We start from the raw sequence: 16,505 nt of genomic DNA on the forward strand, positions 1-16,505 counted from the left end.
TGCTCACTGAGATGGCCGCACATGCTCAGTTTCTCCTTCAACTACCTCCTGAGCTGTGATAGGGAGAGCTGAGACACACCCCCGGAGCTGCAGCAGAAAAGACACTCCCCTTGAGCCCCCAACTTGTCATAAATCTAGCAGAGCAATCCAAGATTTCTCCCGTGCATCCCCCACACTCTGGAACTCGCTACCCGAACATATCAGACTATCACCGAAAGAAACCTAAAAAACCCACCTCTTCAGACAAGCCTGCGGCCACTATACCACCATGACCAGCTTCCCCCTTACCTACTGTGTCCTTCTCCCATACCATGTAGATTGTGGGCCCTCTCTCCTTCTGTACCAGTTTGTAACTCGTCTTGTTTATGCTTAGCGCAATTGTCTGTATTATGTATGTGCACCCCTTATCATATGTACAGCGCTATGGAATGAATGGCGCTTTAATAGTAAATAATAATCTCTGGATCCATGTGAGGTACAGGGCTGGTTCTAGCTTTGTTAGAAAGAGACTGTCATGTACTATATGATGTCTGATATTCAGCTTTTACATTAGTCTTGTGATAACCCCTTTAAGACTACGGAGCTGTGTGAGGTCTCATTAATTGCAGGGTCATCTGTCCTTTATACTTTTATGGAGGGCGTGACTTTTTTTATCACTTTTTATTCAATTTTTGGGGAGGTGAAGCTGTGAATCGGCCATTTTTTATTACAGCATTCGCCGCGCTGGATAAATACATTTATATATAATAGTATGGGCATTTTGAGATGCAGCAGTTCAAATTATCAAGCTACACGCTACCTATACTGTCTCTTCCCCTAGTAAACCCCCCCCCCCCCCCCAACTCTTCTGACCTGAACTCAATTTTCTGACAGTAATCCCCAAACCCAAAGCACTAGCAGGTCGGCCTACACCTCTCCTTTCAGTACAAAGACGACTGGATCGCTTCATATAAAACAATCAACTACCTTTTGTGTCACTCCCACTTCCTCATAGATCGTAAGCGCTTAGGAGCAGGACCCTCACTCCTAGTGTTTCACTTGTACATTAGCCGGTAACTTTGTGATCTCTTTTGTTTTGTACATGAACCCTCTGAATTGTAAAGGGCTGTGGAATATGGTGGCGCTATATAAATAAAGATTATTGTCCATGATGTTTTATTATCTCACAGAGATCAAAAGAGTATACAAATATTCACAAAGTATTTCATTATAACATGACAAAAATATACCATTCACATAAAGCTTATTTCTGAATATTTTAAGACATCCATCACCTAAAAGTGAAACTTGTATTTAATACCTATTGTAACTGTAGCATGGGTTCTTCTACCAGAGACACAGTATAACATGAACTACATTCGATCTGTGAATATACAAGTCCAGACGTGGTTCACTTCATGTCTTAAGCATGTGTGGCAAGATTTGGCATTATTTTTATATACAATGGTTAATAAGAATTTGCTATATAACGGCAAATTTTTAAAGGATCCTTAGCTATAGGAGAACCTTTTAAATTTGGCTACAAGCAGGGAATGAATTACGTAAAAATAAGTACTCCTCATTAGATTCTCACCCACTGCTCCAGTTCTGATGTCGCTTACATCATTGAGATAACCACCGCAGCCAATCATTGGCCTCAGCATTCACATGTTGGCATTGGCATTAAGTCCAGTGATTGACTGCAAGGGTCATGTTAATGCAATAATCAATGCAGTACTGGCAGTGACCACCGGGGCGGGGAATTCACAGGTGAGGGCTGGTTTTCCGTTTATTTAAAGGGTCACTGAATTTTCATAACTTTTGACAGATCACTAGAATAAGGAGAGAGAAGCGTTCACATATCGCACTCTCTCCTTAATGCAGGGGATGAAGAGAGATGGACTTAATAGAAAGTCCATTTCAATTCCATCCCCTGCAGTGAGGAGAGAGCGCGCCATATGCACTTCTTCTAGTGCCCAGGAGGGTTCTGGCATTCAGACCCCCACAAATCAAAACTTTTGACTCAAACTTTTATGAAAGCTCAGTGACCCTTTAATAATAGTCCCTGCTTGTAGGCAAATTTCACCAACTCCCAGATAATTCCTTTAATGGAACTTCACGTTCATAGCCTTTCCTGGGGGCAAAATGCAAAGGATTCCTCAACAGATAGTATAAAAAAAAATAAAAAAAAATAACGGTGTGCTGTCCATGTGCTTCCTTTGTGCCAGCAGTAAAAGGGAGCCCAATGCTTGGCTTGGATGACATATCAGAAAGTGAGTAGTGGTTAGGATTCATTAATTACTAGTTACTGTACATAGCTAGTGGCAGGTAGAAATATAAAGATTACATTTAGATATAATTTTTTTTCTCTTAATTTCTTGGTCTTTTTAGGAATATTTTACAGCACAGACAAGTACTATATAAAATCTAAGCAAGAATACCTAAGCACATCGGATAGCTTAACAAAAATAGCTGGCTCAAACATATTGGTTTCCTTCATATAGGACAATTGGCATGAGATTTTTTTTCTTAAAAGATTCTCACCCTATGCATTAGGAAAAGTCTGTGCGGTTACCCACAATGTCTCTTGTATCACTCCTACATTGTGTGTTTATGAATTGTTAAACGTCGTGCTTATGCAATATTTGACTTCAAACTTAAGTCAAAGTAAAGAAAATGTTCAGGATATCCATGTGAACACAACTGTGAGCATGTCCAGTTAGACAGTGCTAACTTTTCTAACTAGTAGGCATCATTGGAAAACGGAGTTTGGCAGTAAGATAACACCGCTTATGTTTCATTGTCAGTCCATATTTTGCTGACATGTCCAATTTCTCTCCCTCTTGTTTGGAGAACTGCATCTGCTGAAGCATAATAGTGAGGAATAGGAACACCTCCATTCTTCCAATGGCTTCACCAAGGCATCTTCTCTTGCCCAGACCAAAGATCATGACTTTCTCAGACTCATTTTTGTTGATTGATGAGCCATCCTCATTCAGGAAACGTTCTGGGCAGAAATTGAATGGATCTTTCCATAGTTTCCTGGAATTAGAAAAATGTACTGAGCTTCAATGAGGAAGTAAACCCAACAACATAAATAAAATGCAATCGGTAAGAAAGGTTTTAAGAGGTTGTGCAGTGGCATACTATTGATGACCTATCTTGAATTAATATGAGATCGGTGGGGGTCCGACTTCAGACACCACCACCAGTGAGCGGCGGCCTCTGCGCCCATGAGCATTGGGTCCTCTTCAGTATTTACCTACAAGCTGCCTCCCTTACAGTAGTGGCGCAGTGTAATTACAACTGCCCGACCCAATTGAGTGATCTGAAAGTTTCTCAGCCAAACAGGGCCTCTTATGCCTCTATGTGATGTTGCTCCATTCATATGTGCAAGTTAAATGTATGGTATAATATGTTCTATACTCACTACTTTAAACAAAAAATCTCCACACCAACCTTATTGGTGCTACATATGCTCACAACTTTTATGCACATTGCAATTTGAATGTCCCTTTGCTTAGACTGTTGCAATTGCACTATTTAGTGGCACTTAATAGGTTTGAGGACTCTAAGAAATGTTACATGCATGTAGCATTTTTTATTTTCTGATGCTGCTGGGAACTTTGTTATTGTAAGTGATTTTAAGTTGTTTTATCCCATTTCCTTGCTCCCAGAGAATATTCTGTAAGGTGCCATCCCCTTTAGGAGTTATTGTCGTCTTCTCAGCATTTTGTTTCAGTGTTTCATTTTTTTTAAAATATGTAAAAGTAAATTTTCTTGTTATTCAGATACTTACGGGTCATGATTCACTTGCCATTGGTTGATTAGCACACATATGCCCTTAGGGATGAAGTAACCATTGAGTACGGTATCAGAATTTGTGCTGTAACAAGAGGACACGCATTTTATTTCAAATATAGTGGAAATTTAGTTGTAGAATAAAAAGTACAGCTTTTTTTTCTTTAATGCCTTCCCACCCTTGACCAAATTGTTACTAGTCTTGTAAACTCATTTAAGTCATCGATTTGTATTAGACACCCCGATCACACAGACGATTGTCGGGAGGGAAGTGTTCCCTCCCAGGCAATCGACTGCTCACTTGCTGAGGAGACCGCTGCTATTACATGCAGTAATCTTCCCAGCAACATGGGGAGAAGCAATCGCTACACCATGCTCTACAGTGGTTTTCTGGCGGCAGATCGTGAATTAGACAGCACGATCTGCCGCCAGCAAAATCTGGATTGCTCATTCATCGTGCAGTCAGTGGCACTATTACACTGCCAGATGATTGCTAACGAGCATTACTATAATTGCTCAGCGATCAGGCAGAAAATCTGCCCGTCTAATATACCCTTAAGCTTAATTAAGAAGTTTTTACTACAAGCATACTAAGAATTCTGCTTTTCTAGTAATATATGAAACAGTGTGCTGTAAATTTGTAGTAAACATACAGGGAGTGCAGAATTATTAGGCAAGTTGTATTTTTGAGGATTAATTTTATTATTGAACAACAACCATGTTCTCAATGAACCCAAAAAAACTCATTAATATCAAAGCTGAATATTTTTGGAAGTAGTTTTTAGTTTGTTTTTAGTTTTAGCTATTTTAGGGGGATATCTGTGTGTGCAGGTGACTATTACTGTACATAATTATTAGGCAACTTAACAAAAAACAAATATATACCCATTTCAATTATTTATTTTTACCAGTGAAACCAATATAACATCTCAACATTCACAAATATACATTTCTGACATTCAAAAACAAAACAAAAACAAATCAGTGACCAATATAGCCACCTTTCTTTGCAAGGACACTCAAAAGCCTGCCATCCATGGATTCTGTCAGTGTTTTGATCTGTTCACCATCAACATTGCGTGCAGCAGCAACCACAGCCTCCCAGACACTGTTCAGAGAGGTGTACTGTTTTCCCTCCTTGTAAATCTCACATTTGATGATGGACCACAGGTTCTCAATGGGGTTCAGATCAGGTGAACAAGGAGGCCATGTCATTAGATTTTCTTCTTTTATACCCTTTCTTGCCAGCCACGTTGTGGAGTACTTGGACGCGTGTGATGGAGCATTGTCCTGCATGAAAATCATGTTTTTCTTACCTTGCAGACTTCTTCCTGTACCACTGCTTGAAGAAGGTGTCTTCCAGAAACTGGCAGTAGGACTGGGAGTTGAGCTTGACTCCATCCTCAACCCAAAAAGGCCCCACAAGCTCATCTTTGATGATACCAGCCCAAACCAGTACTCCACCTCCACCTTGCTGGCGTCTGAGTCGGACTGGAGCTCTCTGCCCTTTACCAATCCAGCCATCTGGCCCATCAAGACTCACTCTCATTTCATCAGTCCATAAAACCTTAGAAAAATCAGTCTTGAGATATTTCTTGGCCCAGTCTTGACGCTTGTGTGTCTTGTTCAGTGGTGGTCGTCTTTCAGCCTTTCTTACCTTGGCCATGTCTCTGAGTATTGCACACCTTGTGCTTTTGGGCACTCCAGTGATGTTGCAGCTCTGAAATATGGCTAAACTGGTGGCAAGTGGCATCTTGGCAGCTGCACGCTTGACTTTTCTCAGTTCATGGGCAGTTATTTTGCGCCTTGGTTTTTCCACACGCTTCTTGCAACCCTGTTGACTATTTTGAATGAAACGCTTGATTGTTCGATGATCACGCTTCAGAAGCTTTGCAATTTTAAGAGTGCTGCATCCCTCTGCAAGATATCTCACTATTTTTGACTTTTCTGAGCCTGTCAAGTCCTTCTTTTGACCCATTTTGCCAAAGGAAAGGAAGTTGCCTAATAATTATGCACACCTGATATAGGGTGTTGATGTCATTAGACCACACCCCTTCTCATTACAGAGATGCACATCACCTAATATGCTTAATTGGTAGTAGGCTTTCAAGCCTATACAGCTTGGAGTAAGACAACATGCATAAAGAGGATGATGTGGTCAAAATACTCATTTGCCTAATAATTCTGCACGTAGTGTATAAATAAAGTCCATGTCACTTCAATTCACCATTTATAAACATTGGGGCAGTTATACTAAGACTGGGATTACAATTCCTAATTCCGTTGGCTTGGAATGCACCAAATTTCAGCTATCATTTATACCAGTTTCTAAAGCTGCCCCCTCCCGCTAAGCACATTTAACAAGTGGCAAGAGGTAAAAATTAAAAAATTATGCCACGGAAACAGTGTACACTAAATTTTCCACTTTTATTGTGGAATGTAAAAGATTTGATAAGTGTCTTAATTTTTTTGTCTAAAATGCACAATGATATCATTACTCACCAGTGTGGAATTGTGAAGGGAAGAAAGGATGAATGACGGAACATCTCTAAGATGAAGGCTTCTGTGTAAGGCAGCTGAGCTCTGTCTGATGACTTTGGCCTTCGTTCTCTACCAATGACCTGATCTGTAACACAATAACAATATCCCATGTAGAAGAAGTAATCACATGATCATAGTTTACTCAAGGTGCTTAGAGTATGTGGTCAATGTGATGAATATACTGTAGGTGACAAAACAGGTGTTTAGCAAAAAAAAAAAAAATATATATATATATATATATATATATATATATATATATATATATATATATATATATATATATTTATTTAGGGACACCAATAGTTACAATGGTAATAGTTAAAACAATTTACAAATGTGGGATCCAGAAAAATGAATACTAATCTGATCCAATTCGAATAGTATTTTAACACTACGCTTTTTAACACAGGTCATTCAGCGGGGAGTAACTCACCAAGTTCTTTATGGATCTTCTCTTGTATTTCTGGGTTGGCAATCAGGTACATGAGACTCCATGACAAAGCAGTTGTAATGGTATCAAACCCTATAAAAACAATGCAGCAGTCTTAGCTTCTGTACATAAAATATGAGAATTGTCATTATGAACAATCATGCAAGTAAATAAGGTACTCTGCAATGCAAACAGGGACAACTTACTAAGGCCCCCTGCACATACATCCTGTCATCCGGCTAAGTTCCCCTCCGGAGTGAAGTACAAAAAGCAGGAGGAGAACTGAGCAAGTACTGAGCCCATGGTTTTTTTATAGGATCGTTTTCATATATCCGTCGCATCAGTTGTGATGCAAGATGTCATATAGTTTTTCTGTCCGGCGCTATCAGTGTACAGACACCGGATCTGTGCACCAATTGCAGTGTACATATATCACTTGCATCCAGCTCCAGCATAAAGCAACTGACCAGGCACAATTGATATATGTGAAGCTAGACTAAAGGAAATGCATATTAATGCCTTATATATACACACCATCAAAATAAAGAAGTTATTAAAGAGGACCTTTCACCTGTAAAAACAATGTGAACTAAGTATGCTGACATGTAGAGCGGCGCCCGGGGATCTCACTGCACCCATTATCCCCGGGCGCCGCTCCGTTCTCCCGCTATGCCTTCCGGAACCTTTGCTCTGTAAGTTATAGTAGGCGGTGTCTGCCCTTATCCTGTGGGCGTCTCCTTCTCCCAGGCTGTGAGCTATGAGCTGCGACTGGCCAGAGCTGCAGCCTAGGAGAAGGAGACGCCCACAGGACAAGGGCAGACACTGCCTACTATAACTTACAGAGCAAAGGTTCCGGAGGGCATAGCGGGAGAACGGAGCGGCACCCGGGGATAATAGGTGCAGTGAGATCCCCGGGTGCCGCTCTCCATGTCAGCATACTTAGTTCACATTGATTTTACAAGTGAAAGGTCCTCTTTAAAGTGCAATACTTCAGCGAGATACTACAGTGATACTAATTAATGATTTCATGATAATTTTTAGGGTATCCACTTTTAGGACATAGTTTAAACTCACCAGCTCCAAAAAGGTCATTTACAATGTTTACAATTTTCTGTTCTGACAATTGGACATTGAAGTTCTCATCTAATCTCTTCTCTTGAGAATGCTGAATAAGGGAGTCAGTAATATCACGAATGGCATTCTGAAATGGAGAACGGTACATTTTTTGAAGATCCATTTATCAAACTATAATTGAAGTTTTAGTATTTTAGTAGAGCTTGTAACTACATATTAAAATAATAAAAACTCCATATCACAAGCTAGTATTTACAGCAAGTACTTACGTTATCCAATGTTCTGTAGTGTTCGTGAACAATTTTCTGTGTGAAGGATGTAAACTTCTTATTGATATCAATAAAGTTCTTCATGGTGCGACTTGGTAGATACTGAAGAATAGGGATGAAATCGGCTGGGTTTCCCGATGCAGCAGCTGCCCCAAACTCATCAGTCAAGTTGACTATGTCCACAAACTCTTGGTCATCATGGTCATATCGTTTTCCGAAGCACATTGCGCAGATGACATTAGCTACAGAAACAACCAGATACCTATAATGGTCAAATTCACCTTTCTCTTCCATTAGCTTTTGGAATGTCCTTACTAGATACTCAGCTTCTTTAGATATATGGTCTTCTACTAAAGTTGTGTTAGAAGATCCCAAGGAGGGAGAGATGGAAAAGTTCTTAAGAGCATTGTGTGCCAGTTTACGACGTGCTCTCCATACGTCACCAGAATCCTGACTGAATGTCAGACTCTGCCCATCACCAATCAGGCGAAAGGTAAAAAGGTCTGGACGTGCAGAAAATACATCACCTTGCTTCAACAGGGCTTGTCGAAGCGTTTCCAGTCCATTTAGCACTAAAACAGGCTTTGTGCCAATCTGGATTTGAAACACATCTCCATAGGTCTCATTCATCTTGCTGAGGCTAATATGTGGATTCTTGCCTATTGAGAGCAAATTTCCTATCAGTGGCCAAGGCGTTGGGCCTGGCAGTGGCTTTGTTCCTTTTGGGACATTTTTACTGTAGGACTTGATTAGCAGGAAGACGATTGAGAAGATCACAGAGGCAACAAGTACCTCTGTGGCAGATATCCCAAAGGAGCTGATTAAATCAATCATTTTGTCTAAAAAACAAAAATACAAACATAAGGACCAAAATGAAGAAGGATGATTAACTATAACGAGACATATGATCATGTGTTATGGAATACAATGTTTGTTGAACACGAAACCATCAGTTACTATATAGTAGTAATAGCCCCAATTTTTTAATGAAATCAAGCTGACAATGTAATTTCAAAGGCGTGCATGATTATGTAGACTGCCTCAGTTATATCACAGTCATTAAGACAAATGCTAGTAGTTTTCAGATCTTGGCATTGTATTGTTCTGTTCTTTGTAATTGGATAAGGTGGGTTGTCTAAGGCTCTAGACAGGAAACATTTCCTACATGTTACTTCACAGTTGGAAAACCATGAATAATAGTTCCATCAAAGACTAGAATTGAAGTAAAATCCTATGAAGTAGTGTAAAGCCTAGGCCCAAGCCATATAATGTTAATAGCTCTTTTGGCCTTTGATGGTTATATAAAATGTTCTTTTATGTAGTCACTGGTTCTTACATGACTGTTGATAGAAGCATTCTCCAGAAAGAAAAAGAGGAATGTGTGTCTGGGCCAATTACTAATATTTCTAGAGAACTAGTAAAGACGACTGCCATACATATTTACTATAGGGGCCATTTATGAAGACCAGCAATTTAGACACTAGTCTTTGTCCCTCCTGCGCTGCCGGTTCATCTGCCTACGTTAACATAACTTAGGCAGACTTTACACTTGTCTAAATCTACACCAACTCCTTTGCTGGTTTAGATTTAAACCATTTTCTACACCTAAAACAGGCGTAGAAAATGATAAATGAGAGGGGCCTGCTCGCCCTTTTCCCCACCCACGCCACTCCCCCTCTTTTTTAGATCTGGTGTGCGTGTTGAAAAAGGGGAAAAAGTCGCAGATTGTGACGCAAATAACTTTTGCGCCACAATCTGCAACAAATATATGCCAAAAAGTGGTGTATATCTGTTCGTAAATGACCCCCAATGTATATTATCATTCTTCATACTTGATCCATATTGTATTTTTTTTAAATCATTTTTACATCATAATTGGGATTGCCCATCATATACTTGTCGCTAACATGACAATACTAATATTGCACAGTAAACTAGTATTATAAAAAGTGATCATTAATAATTGAAGAGGTGGTAGTATAATCGCTTCAATAAATAGGATACACTAGCACATATAAACTTATGTGCACAAAGTTTTACACTAGGGCAGTGATCTTGGCCGCTACATCCATCACGTGTTCACTGTGTAGCACCGCAGTCGTACAACTGAATGAACTTGCAAGTTTCCACAACCCCAGAATCACAAAACTTCCAAAAGGGTTGAATTTTTTTGCTGATTTTTATATTAGTAGTAACTTGTGTGTCATGCTGCGACCCCACTCAGTTCTATGGCTGTGGTGCAACACAGAGATCCTTGTTGGCGTGACAAGTTTCGCAGCCAAGATCGCAGTGTAGCCCCAGACTTAGGCCTCATGCACATGACCTTATGTATTTTGCGGTCCGCAAAAAATACGAATGACGTCCGTGTGCAATACGTATTTTGCGGAACGGAACAGCTGGCCCCTAATAGAACAGTACTATCCTTGTCCATAATGCGGACAATAATAGGACATGTTCTATTTTTTTGGCGGAACGGAAATAGAATGCACACGGAGTACCTTCCTTTTTTTTTGGTGGACCCATTGAAATGAATGGATTCGCATACGGTCCGCAAAAAAAAAAAAAAAAACAAGGAACAGACACGGAAAGAAAATATGTTTGTGTGCATAAGGCCTTAAACATATAATAGTAACCAAGCCACACCCTGCTGCTGAAGTAGATGCAGACCAAGACTGCCCAGGTATTCCCATACCTGCGTTAACCTTTTTAAAATCAAAACCTCAGTTACAGACCATTCTTACAACACACCTATTGGCAAACTAGGCACACATTGTTTCTTGTATACATACATCTCCAATAATAACACTAAGATCCTCTTCACGTATATCCAGTGACTCGGCTTAGTTTCCCCTTGGCGTGATGCAGAGGACGCCAGAGAGAAACTGAATCTAGAACAGATTCCATAGTATTCGTACTCTTATGATGCCAGATGTAAAATAATGCTGGACATAAAAATGCTGCATGCTATGTTTTTCTGTCCAGCTCTATCAGTCTATAGATGCCAGACACTACTGATGTACGTGCACCCAGCCTATGTAACTGAACAGAATACATTTTATACTGTGTATAGGACTCTACAATGCATGAGTCAATAATATTAGCTAAAACTGGTAACTTCTATGATTTATTGTTATAGATGGTGTTTATAATGTGTGCGCAAGAGCAATTGCAACCATTAAAATTAACAGTGCAATCACCATAAAAGATGAAACAGTGCATGGTATGAGCGAGTTCTTGGCTGTCATAACTGGAGACCATCAGTGTACAGCACTGTGGAACATGTTGACGCCATACAGGGGGAAAAAAAGATATAAAAGCCACTCAATCCTCCAACTAAAAGGGTTTACGCCCCCATGACCATATTAAACATTAGTGTCCGATACGCTTTTTTTGCAAATTGCAAACTGACCGATTCATCTCTATAGATATGCAAATCAATGGTCAACACACAGCTATCATCCATGTGCTGTCTGCATCTCTACATCCAGTCTTCAAATTATAGAACAGGTCCTATTCTTTTGTGGATGAGAATAATCCTTTACATGGATGGGGAGTGAGAAAATGCACATTGCACCAGAAGGTCTCCATATTTTGCGGACCCCAATACGGACACTGTTGTGTGCATGAGCCCTAATACTCATGTTGGTTCAGAAAAGTAAGTTATAGGGTGTTTGGCAGGGACCTTCCTAGTGCTGGCATTCACCACTAGTGATCCTTCTCTGCATGGTTAGAGACTTCAAACATTTTCAGTGACCATCAGCATGGGAACCTAGTCAGAGAAGTTCTCAGATCTCACCTTCAAGCTTCTCCATATCAGCACCCAAGTGAGTGTGACATGAAATTATCCTAATATTGGATTTACTATCCATTATGTTTCAGACGGATATGTAAATATATACATTTGATTATTGAATAGTATAAGCTACAATATGTTGCAGAAGCATAGCTTCTATAATACTGTCTAATCCTTTCTAACTAAAGCCAGTATCAAAGTCTTAAAGAATCAGTTTTCAGGTAGCCCCTCTGCAATCCTAGCCATGGACCTGCATCACACAAGTCCTTCCTGTATATTGTACACTCACTTCTGCATTACATTTCCTAAAGGAGCTGCAGGACCCCACAGAACAATGCTCATCAAGTTCAAACATAGACACCTAGGCAGTACTCTAAATGCCCCAAAAGTAACGAACAGCAGCATTCAGTACCTACCTTCAACAGGAGGTGAGCAGAAGATCTTATGGATGAGGAGGCTTCAATGCAGAAGAAGACCTACAGGAGGACCATAGTGTGTGAGCTGCCTGAGCTCACTCTTATATACTCCTCCCTGACTCCTGATTGGCCAGGCCTCCACCTCACGTGACCACAGTACAGGAGCGCTCCGGGCACCGGTGCAGGGGGTGGCATAGACCTGGAGCCAGCGCTTCCCGGAGCAGATCTAATGGGCAGATTAGAAGTGCACGCTGCCAGCAGGATGTATTACAGGCTGGGCATGATACCGTGCTAGCTGCAGGCTCAGGCAGAATGTTACAGCACAGCGTGCATCTGCTGCTACAGTCCATTCCCCCAGCAGACAGGATTTTCTGTATGTGCCACCCAATTATATACTGTATGACAGCCATCCTGCACGGCTGCTGTCACATCCTTTATAAGACCAGGGACTACGCCTCTCATCATTCCAGCTATATGTCACAGTCATTAGCACAAGAACCTATCATTCTAAGCGTGAAATAGTGGAAGAGGTTGCGTGCACTGGATATTATGTGGGTGCACAGACACGAGCCCCCCCCATCATATAGCCTTATAGCAGGTTGTAGCATGCACTGCAGTGTCTTACAGCATATTTCCCAGGACACCTTCAGTCCCATAACCTCTCCTATTAGAATATGTGCAGCACATATTCTGCTGAATACCTCCATCATTATAATGTGATGCTGAACTTAAAGGTAATAGCAGGTCTGTGATATCAGCAGGGACAGACCTCCCCCCCTTTCATCATCATAATCCCCTAAATTGGGGTAGAGCGCTGATAACTGTACATTTACCCCTGTGTGATCGGCCGACTTCACCTCTGTGGCGACTAATAGTCAAACATAGTAACGAAATACTGCTCTATATGGTCTGGTCACCTGCACAGGGGTAGATGTAATAGTACATCACCCCTGTGTGATCGGCCGACTTCACCTCTGTAGCGACTAATAGTCGGGCGTAGTCCTGAGCAGGAGCACACACATAGAAACGAAATACTGCTCTACATGGTCTGGTCACCTTCACATGATATAATATTAACAGAATGACATGAACATCCATCAGATATTACAGTTCTTTACAATTACAGTGAATGCTCACTGTATATTCTGTATTCTGTACAGTATATTATTTTCTAAAAAGACACTTTATTTCCTATGGAGTTTTCTCCCTTACTGTGTAGGTGCTGTATAGGCAGTTCCCTCTAATGTCGGGACAGTCGGGACTTTGTGTGTCCTGCTTCATCACATTGTTACAACATTCCTTTTACATTACTGTTCTAATATTCAGGTAGATCGCATTCGATGTGCCCATACATTAACCAATGGCTGTTACCTCACTTATTATCCTAAAATTATAATAACCAAATTCAGTATTTAATAGCAATTCATATTTGCGTTCCCGTGAGTAATTTTTATATTTATTCGTTGCATAACGAAATAAGAGTTTTGCCATCAATTGTTTCGTTTACAGATGATCTTACCAAAGTAACCCAAATAGGCTTCAATACTGATCAAGGGGCATCGTATGGTAACGAATACAGTAATAAAGGTAAAACATGAATTTCCAAATGTTTAATATACATTGATGTGTAGGTCCAGGAACCAATAACAAATGATATTTTCCAGTTTATTACAGATAGGAAGATAGATTAGATAATAGATAGATAGATAAAAAAAAGTAATAATATCCAAATTTTTTATATACATTGATGTGTAGGTCCAGGAAAGAATAACGAATGATATGTTTTAGTTTATTACAGATAAATAGATAATAGATAGATAGATAGATACATAGATAGATAGATAAAAAAAAATATAATATCCAAATGTTTAATATACATTGATGTGTAGGTCCAGGAACCAATAACAAATGATATTTTCCAGTTTATTACAGATAGAAAGATAGATTAGATAATAGATAGATTTAAAAAAATATATAGTATCCAAATGTTTAATATACATTGATGTGTAGGTCCAGGAAAGAATAACGAATGATATTTTTCAGTTTATTACAGAGAGATAGCTAATAGATACATAGATATGTATAAAAAGGTTGATGAGCAGCACACAAATCCAAACTGGTGCAATTCCTTGAAGACCACGACAGGTCCTAATAGATATGTGTAAAAAAAAAAGCCAAGGCAGCACTCAAATATCCGTGAAAAAAGGGTATTTTAATCACCCATGTGGTAACAGCAACGTTTCAGGTCAAGGCTTGACAAAGGCTCCATGGAGTGAGCTGAAACGTTGCTGTTACCACATGGGTGATTAAAATACCCTTTTTTCACGGATATTTGAGTGCTGCCTTGGCTTTTTTTTGCACATACATAGATAGATAGATTAAAACAAATTATAATATCCAAATGTTTAATATACATTGATGTGTAGGTCCAGGAAAGAATAACAAATTATATTTTCCAGTTTATTACAGATAGATAGATAATAGATAGATAAATGGATATTTGATTTGTGGAGTGATGGTTCAGTAAAATAAAATATACTGTACTATACTGTACTGAGGTATACAGTTATGACTGTATAACTTTAGTAATAACATACAATCCTAAAATAATGGTGCCCCATGCCTCATATGCACTGAGCACTGACCGCTCCTGTTCTGTAGCTGGTTACAGTAGTTTCAGGGCTGTGGGGCTCTGGACAATAGGTAGGTAGTGATTTATTCCAGTGTCAGAGCCAGCAGCACTCTGGTTAACGTTTACCCTGCCCTGACCGGTTAAAGATTGGCCAATGTGCGTGACAGCTTTGGGCTGAAGGTGGAGCAGTGCCCTGATAAGGGTCAGGTGTGCTGGCATGAGGGGTATCCATGGTTTTCAAGGGGGAAATGAGTTATGGAATAGGGTCTGGGCACTGGGCAGGGATCTCTCACTTATTATCTGCTTTACATAAGCCTTTCATTAGTGGCACAATACAATAATGCTTTATTGATAGTTTCTGGTCTGTCATTATACAAGTATATTATGTATTTCACTGCCTCCCCCCACCCCCCATAAAAAAAATAAAAAATAAACATAGCTGACAGTTACACTAAACCAAATTAAAAGTTACAATAGCAAATTGCATAAAAAATAAATACTGTACAATAAATCTGCATGAATAACCAGTATATCAGCCCCCCTTCAGATAAGCATGACCTGTACATAGGAAATATGCTTTGTATTATAGCATCACACCATGCCTGTAGTCTCTAGATCTCCTCATCACTAAATATGTAGACTTCTGGTCAAATATTATACAGGTAAAATGTGTACAGAAAAAAATATTAGTATTATTATTACTACCATTTTTTTTTTTTTGAATGAGTGGTGCCAGTATTACTATGATGATGATTATTACTATATGATTATTATTATTATTATTATTATTATACACTTCATGATGAAAGTAAGATTATGATAATTGATTCATTTATTATTATTATTATTATTACTGCACTTTATGAGTTTACACCTCCACTTATGGATAGCTGTTTGAGTTGTCATATTGGATCCAGACTTCTTGTGAGCACAATGTAAGGCTGTTCTGGCTGGTGGGGGGTATTAGGTTACTAATAGGTTACATAGCATCGTGTTAATACATAGACGTGTGGAGTGTATGTGAATCCCCTGTGCCTGCAGCTGTGTCTCTGCATTGCATTAGATGGGGGAGGGGAGAGAGCTCCCTCCAGGTGCTGGCAGGGAGAGAGGAGAGAGGTCACTGTGTTTGGGGCATTGCGTGACAAGGGGACTGGGAGATGGTTTAACTCTCAGGACAAAACTTGCCAAACTTTCCTGGGTCAGTCACGCAATGGGCGGACTGAAAGAGACAGTGCAGCAAAGGAGGAGATTACACTTTTTGCACTTGGAGCTCCACCTTAACTGTTTAAGGTGGCCTGGAATCCGGGGCAGGAGCCGGCTATGGAGCCTGATCTCTACAGTGTTGTATCCCTTTAATGATGTCAGTGCATACAGCGGGGCTGAGACTGTAAATGTACATATACCATGTCTGCTTGTGTACATACATATCCCGATATCTGCGAGGCAATCCATGATAATAAAGGTTATTTCCTACAAATACTATCAGTTGTGGCCAGAAAGTCCTCTATAATACTGAAACAGATTGTAAAATGCCTGACAATATTCTATTATTTATATCTCTAATATTACT

At 39.8% G+C, this 16,505-nt stretch overlaps 1 protein-coding gene across 1 annotated transcript; it reads right to left on the reverse strand.

The window, feature by feature from the left end:
- Positions 1–1,138: 1,138 nt before the first annotated feature.
- On the reverse strand, positions 1,139–12,412 carry LOC122927582 (cytochrome P450 1A1). Its single transcript, XM_044279545.1, has 7 exons — positions 12,304–12,412; positions 8,095–8,933; positions 7,826–7,952; positions 6,755–6,844; positions 6,283–6,406; positions 3,779–3,865; positions 1,139–3,021 (listed from the first exon to the last, which is right to left on the reverse strand). Exons 2-7 carry the CDS (start codon positions 8,926–8,928, stop codon positions 2,718–2,720), a joined length of 1,566 nt encoding a protein of 521 aa, XP_044135480.1. The 5' UTR covers positions 8,929–8,933; positions 12,304–12,412; the 3' UTR covers positions 1,139–2,717.
- Between the last annotated feature and the right edge of the window lie 4,093 nt (positions 12,413–16,505).

This window comes from Bufo gargarizans, chromosome 2 (assembly GCF_014858855.1).
Source record: "Bufo gargarizans isolate SCDJY-AF-19 chromosome 2, ASM1485885v1, whole genome shotgun sequence".
In the NCBI taxonomy this organism is placed as follows: domain Eukaryota; kingdom Metazoa; phylum Chordata; class Amphibia; order Anura; family Bufonidae; genus Bufo; species Bufo gargarizans.

What these genes read in the sequence shown, in the direction of transcription:
- LOC122927582 (XM_044279545.1), bottom strand. Translation starts at nt 8,928, where the DNA reads ATGATTGATTTAATCAGCTCCTTTGGGATATCTGCCACAGAGGTACTT. An exon ending in ACTACAGAACATTGGATAAC is followed by an intron (nt 7,953 to 8,094) that starts GTAAGTACTTGC and finishes TCTCCATTTCAG; the next exon opens with AATGCCATTCGTGATATTAC. An exon ending in AAATGACCTTTTTGGAGCTG is followed by an intron (nt 6,845 to 7,825) that starts GTGAGTTTAAAC and finishes TTGTTTTTATAG; the next exon opens with GGTTTGATACCATTACAACT.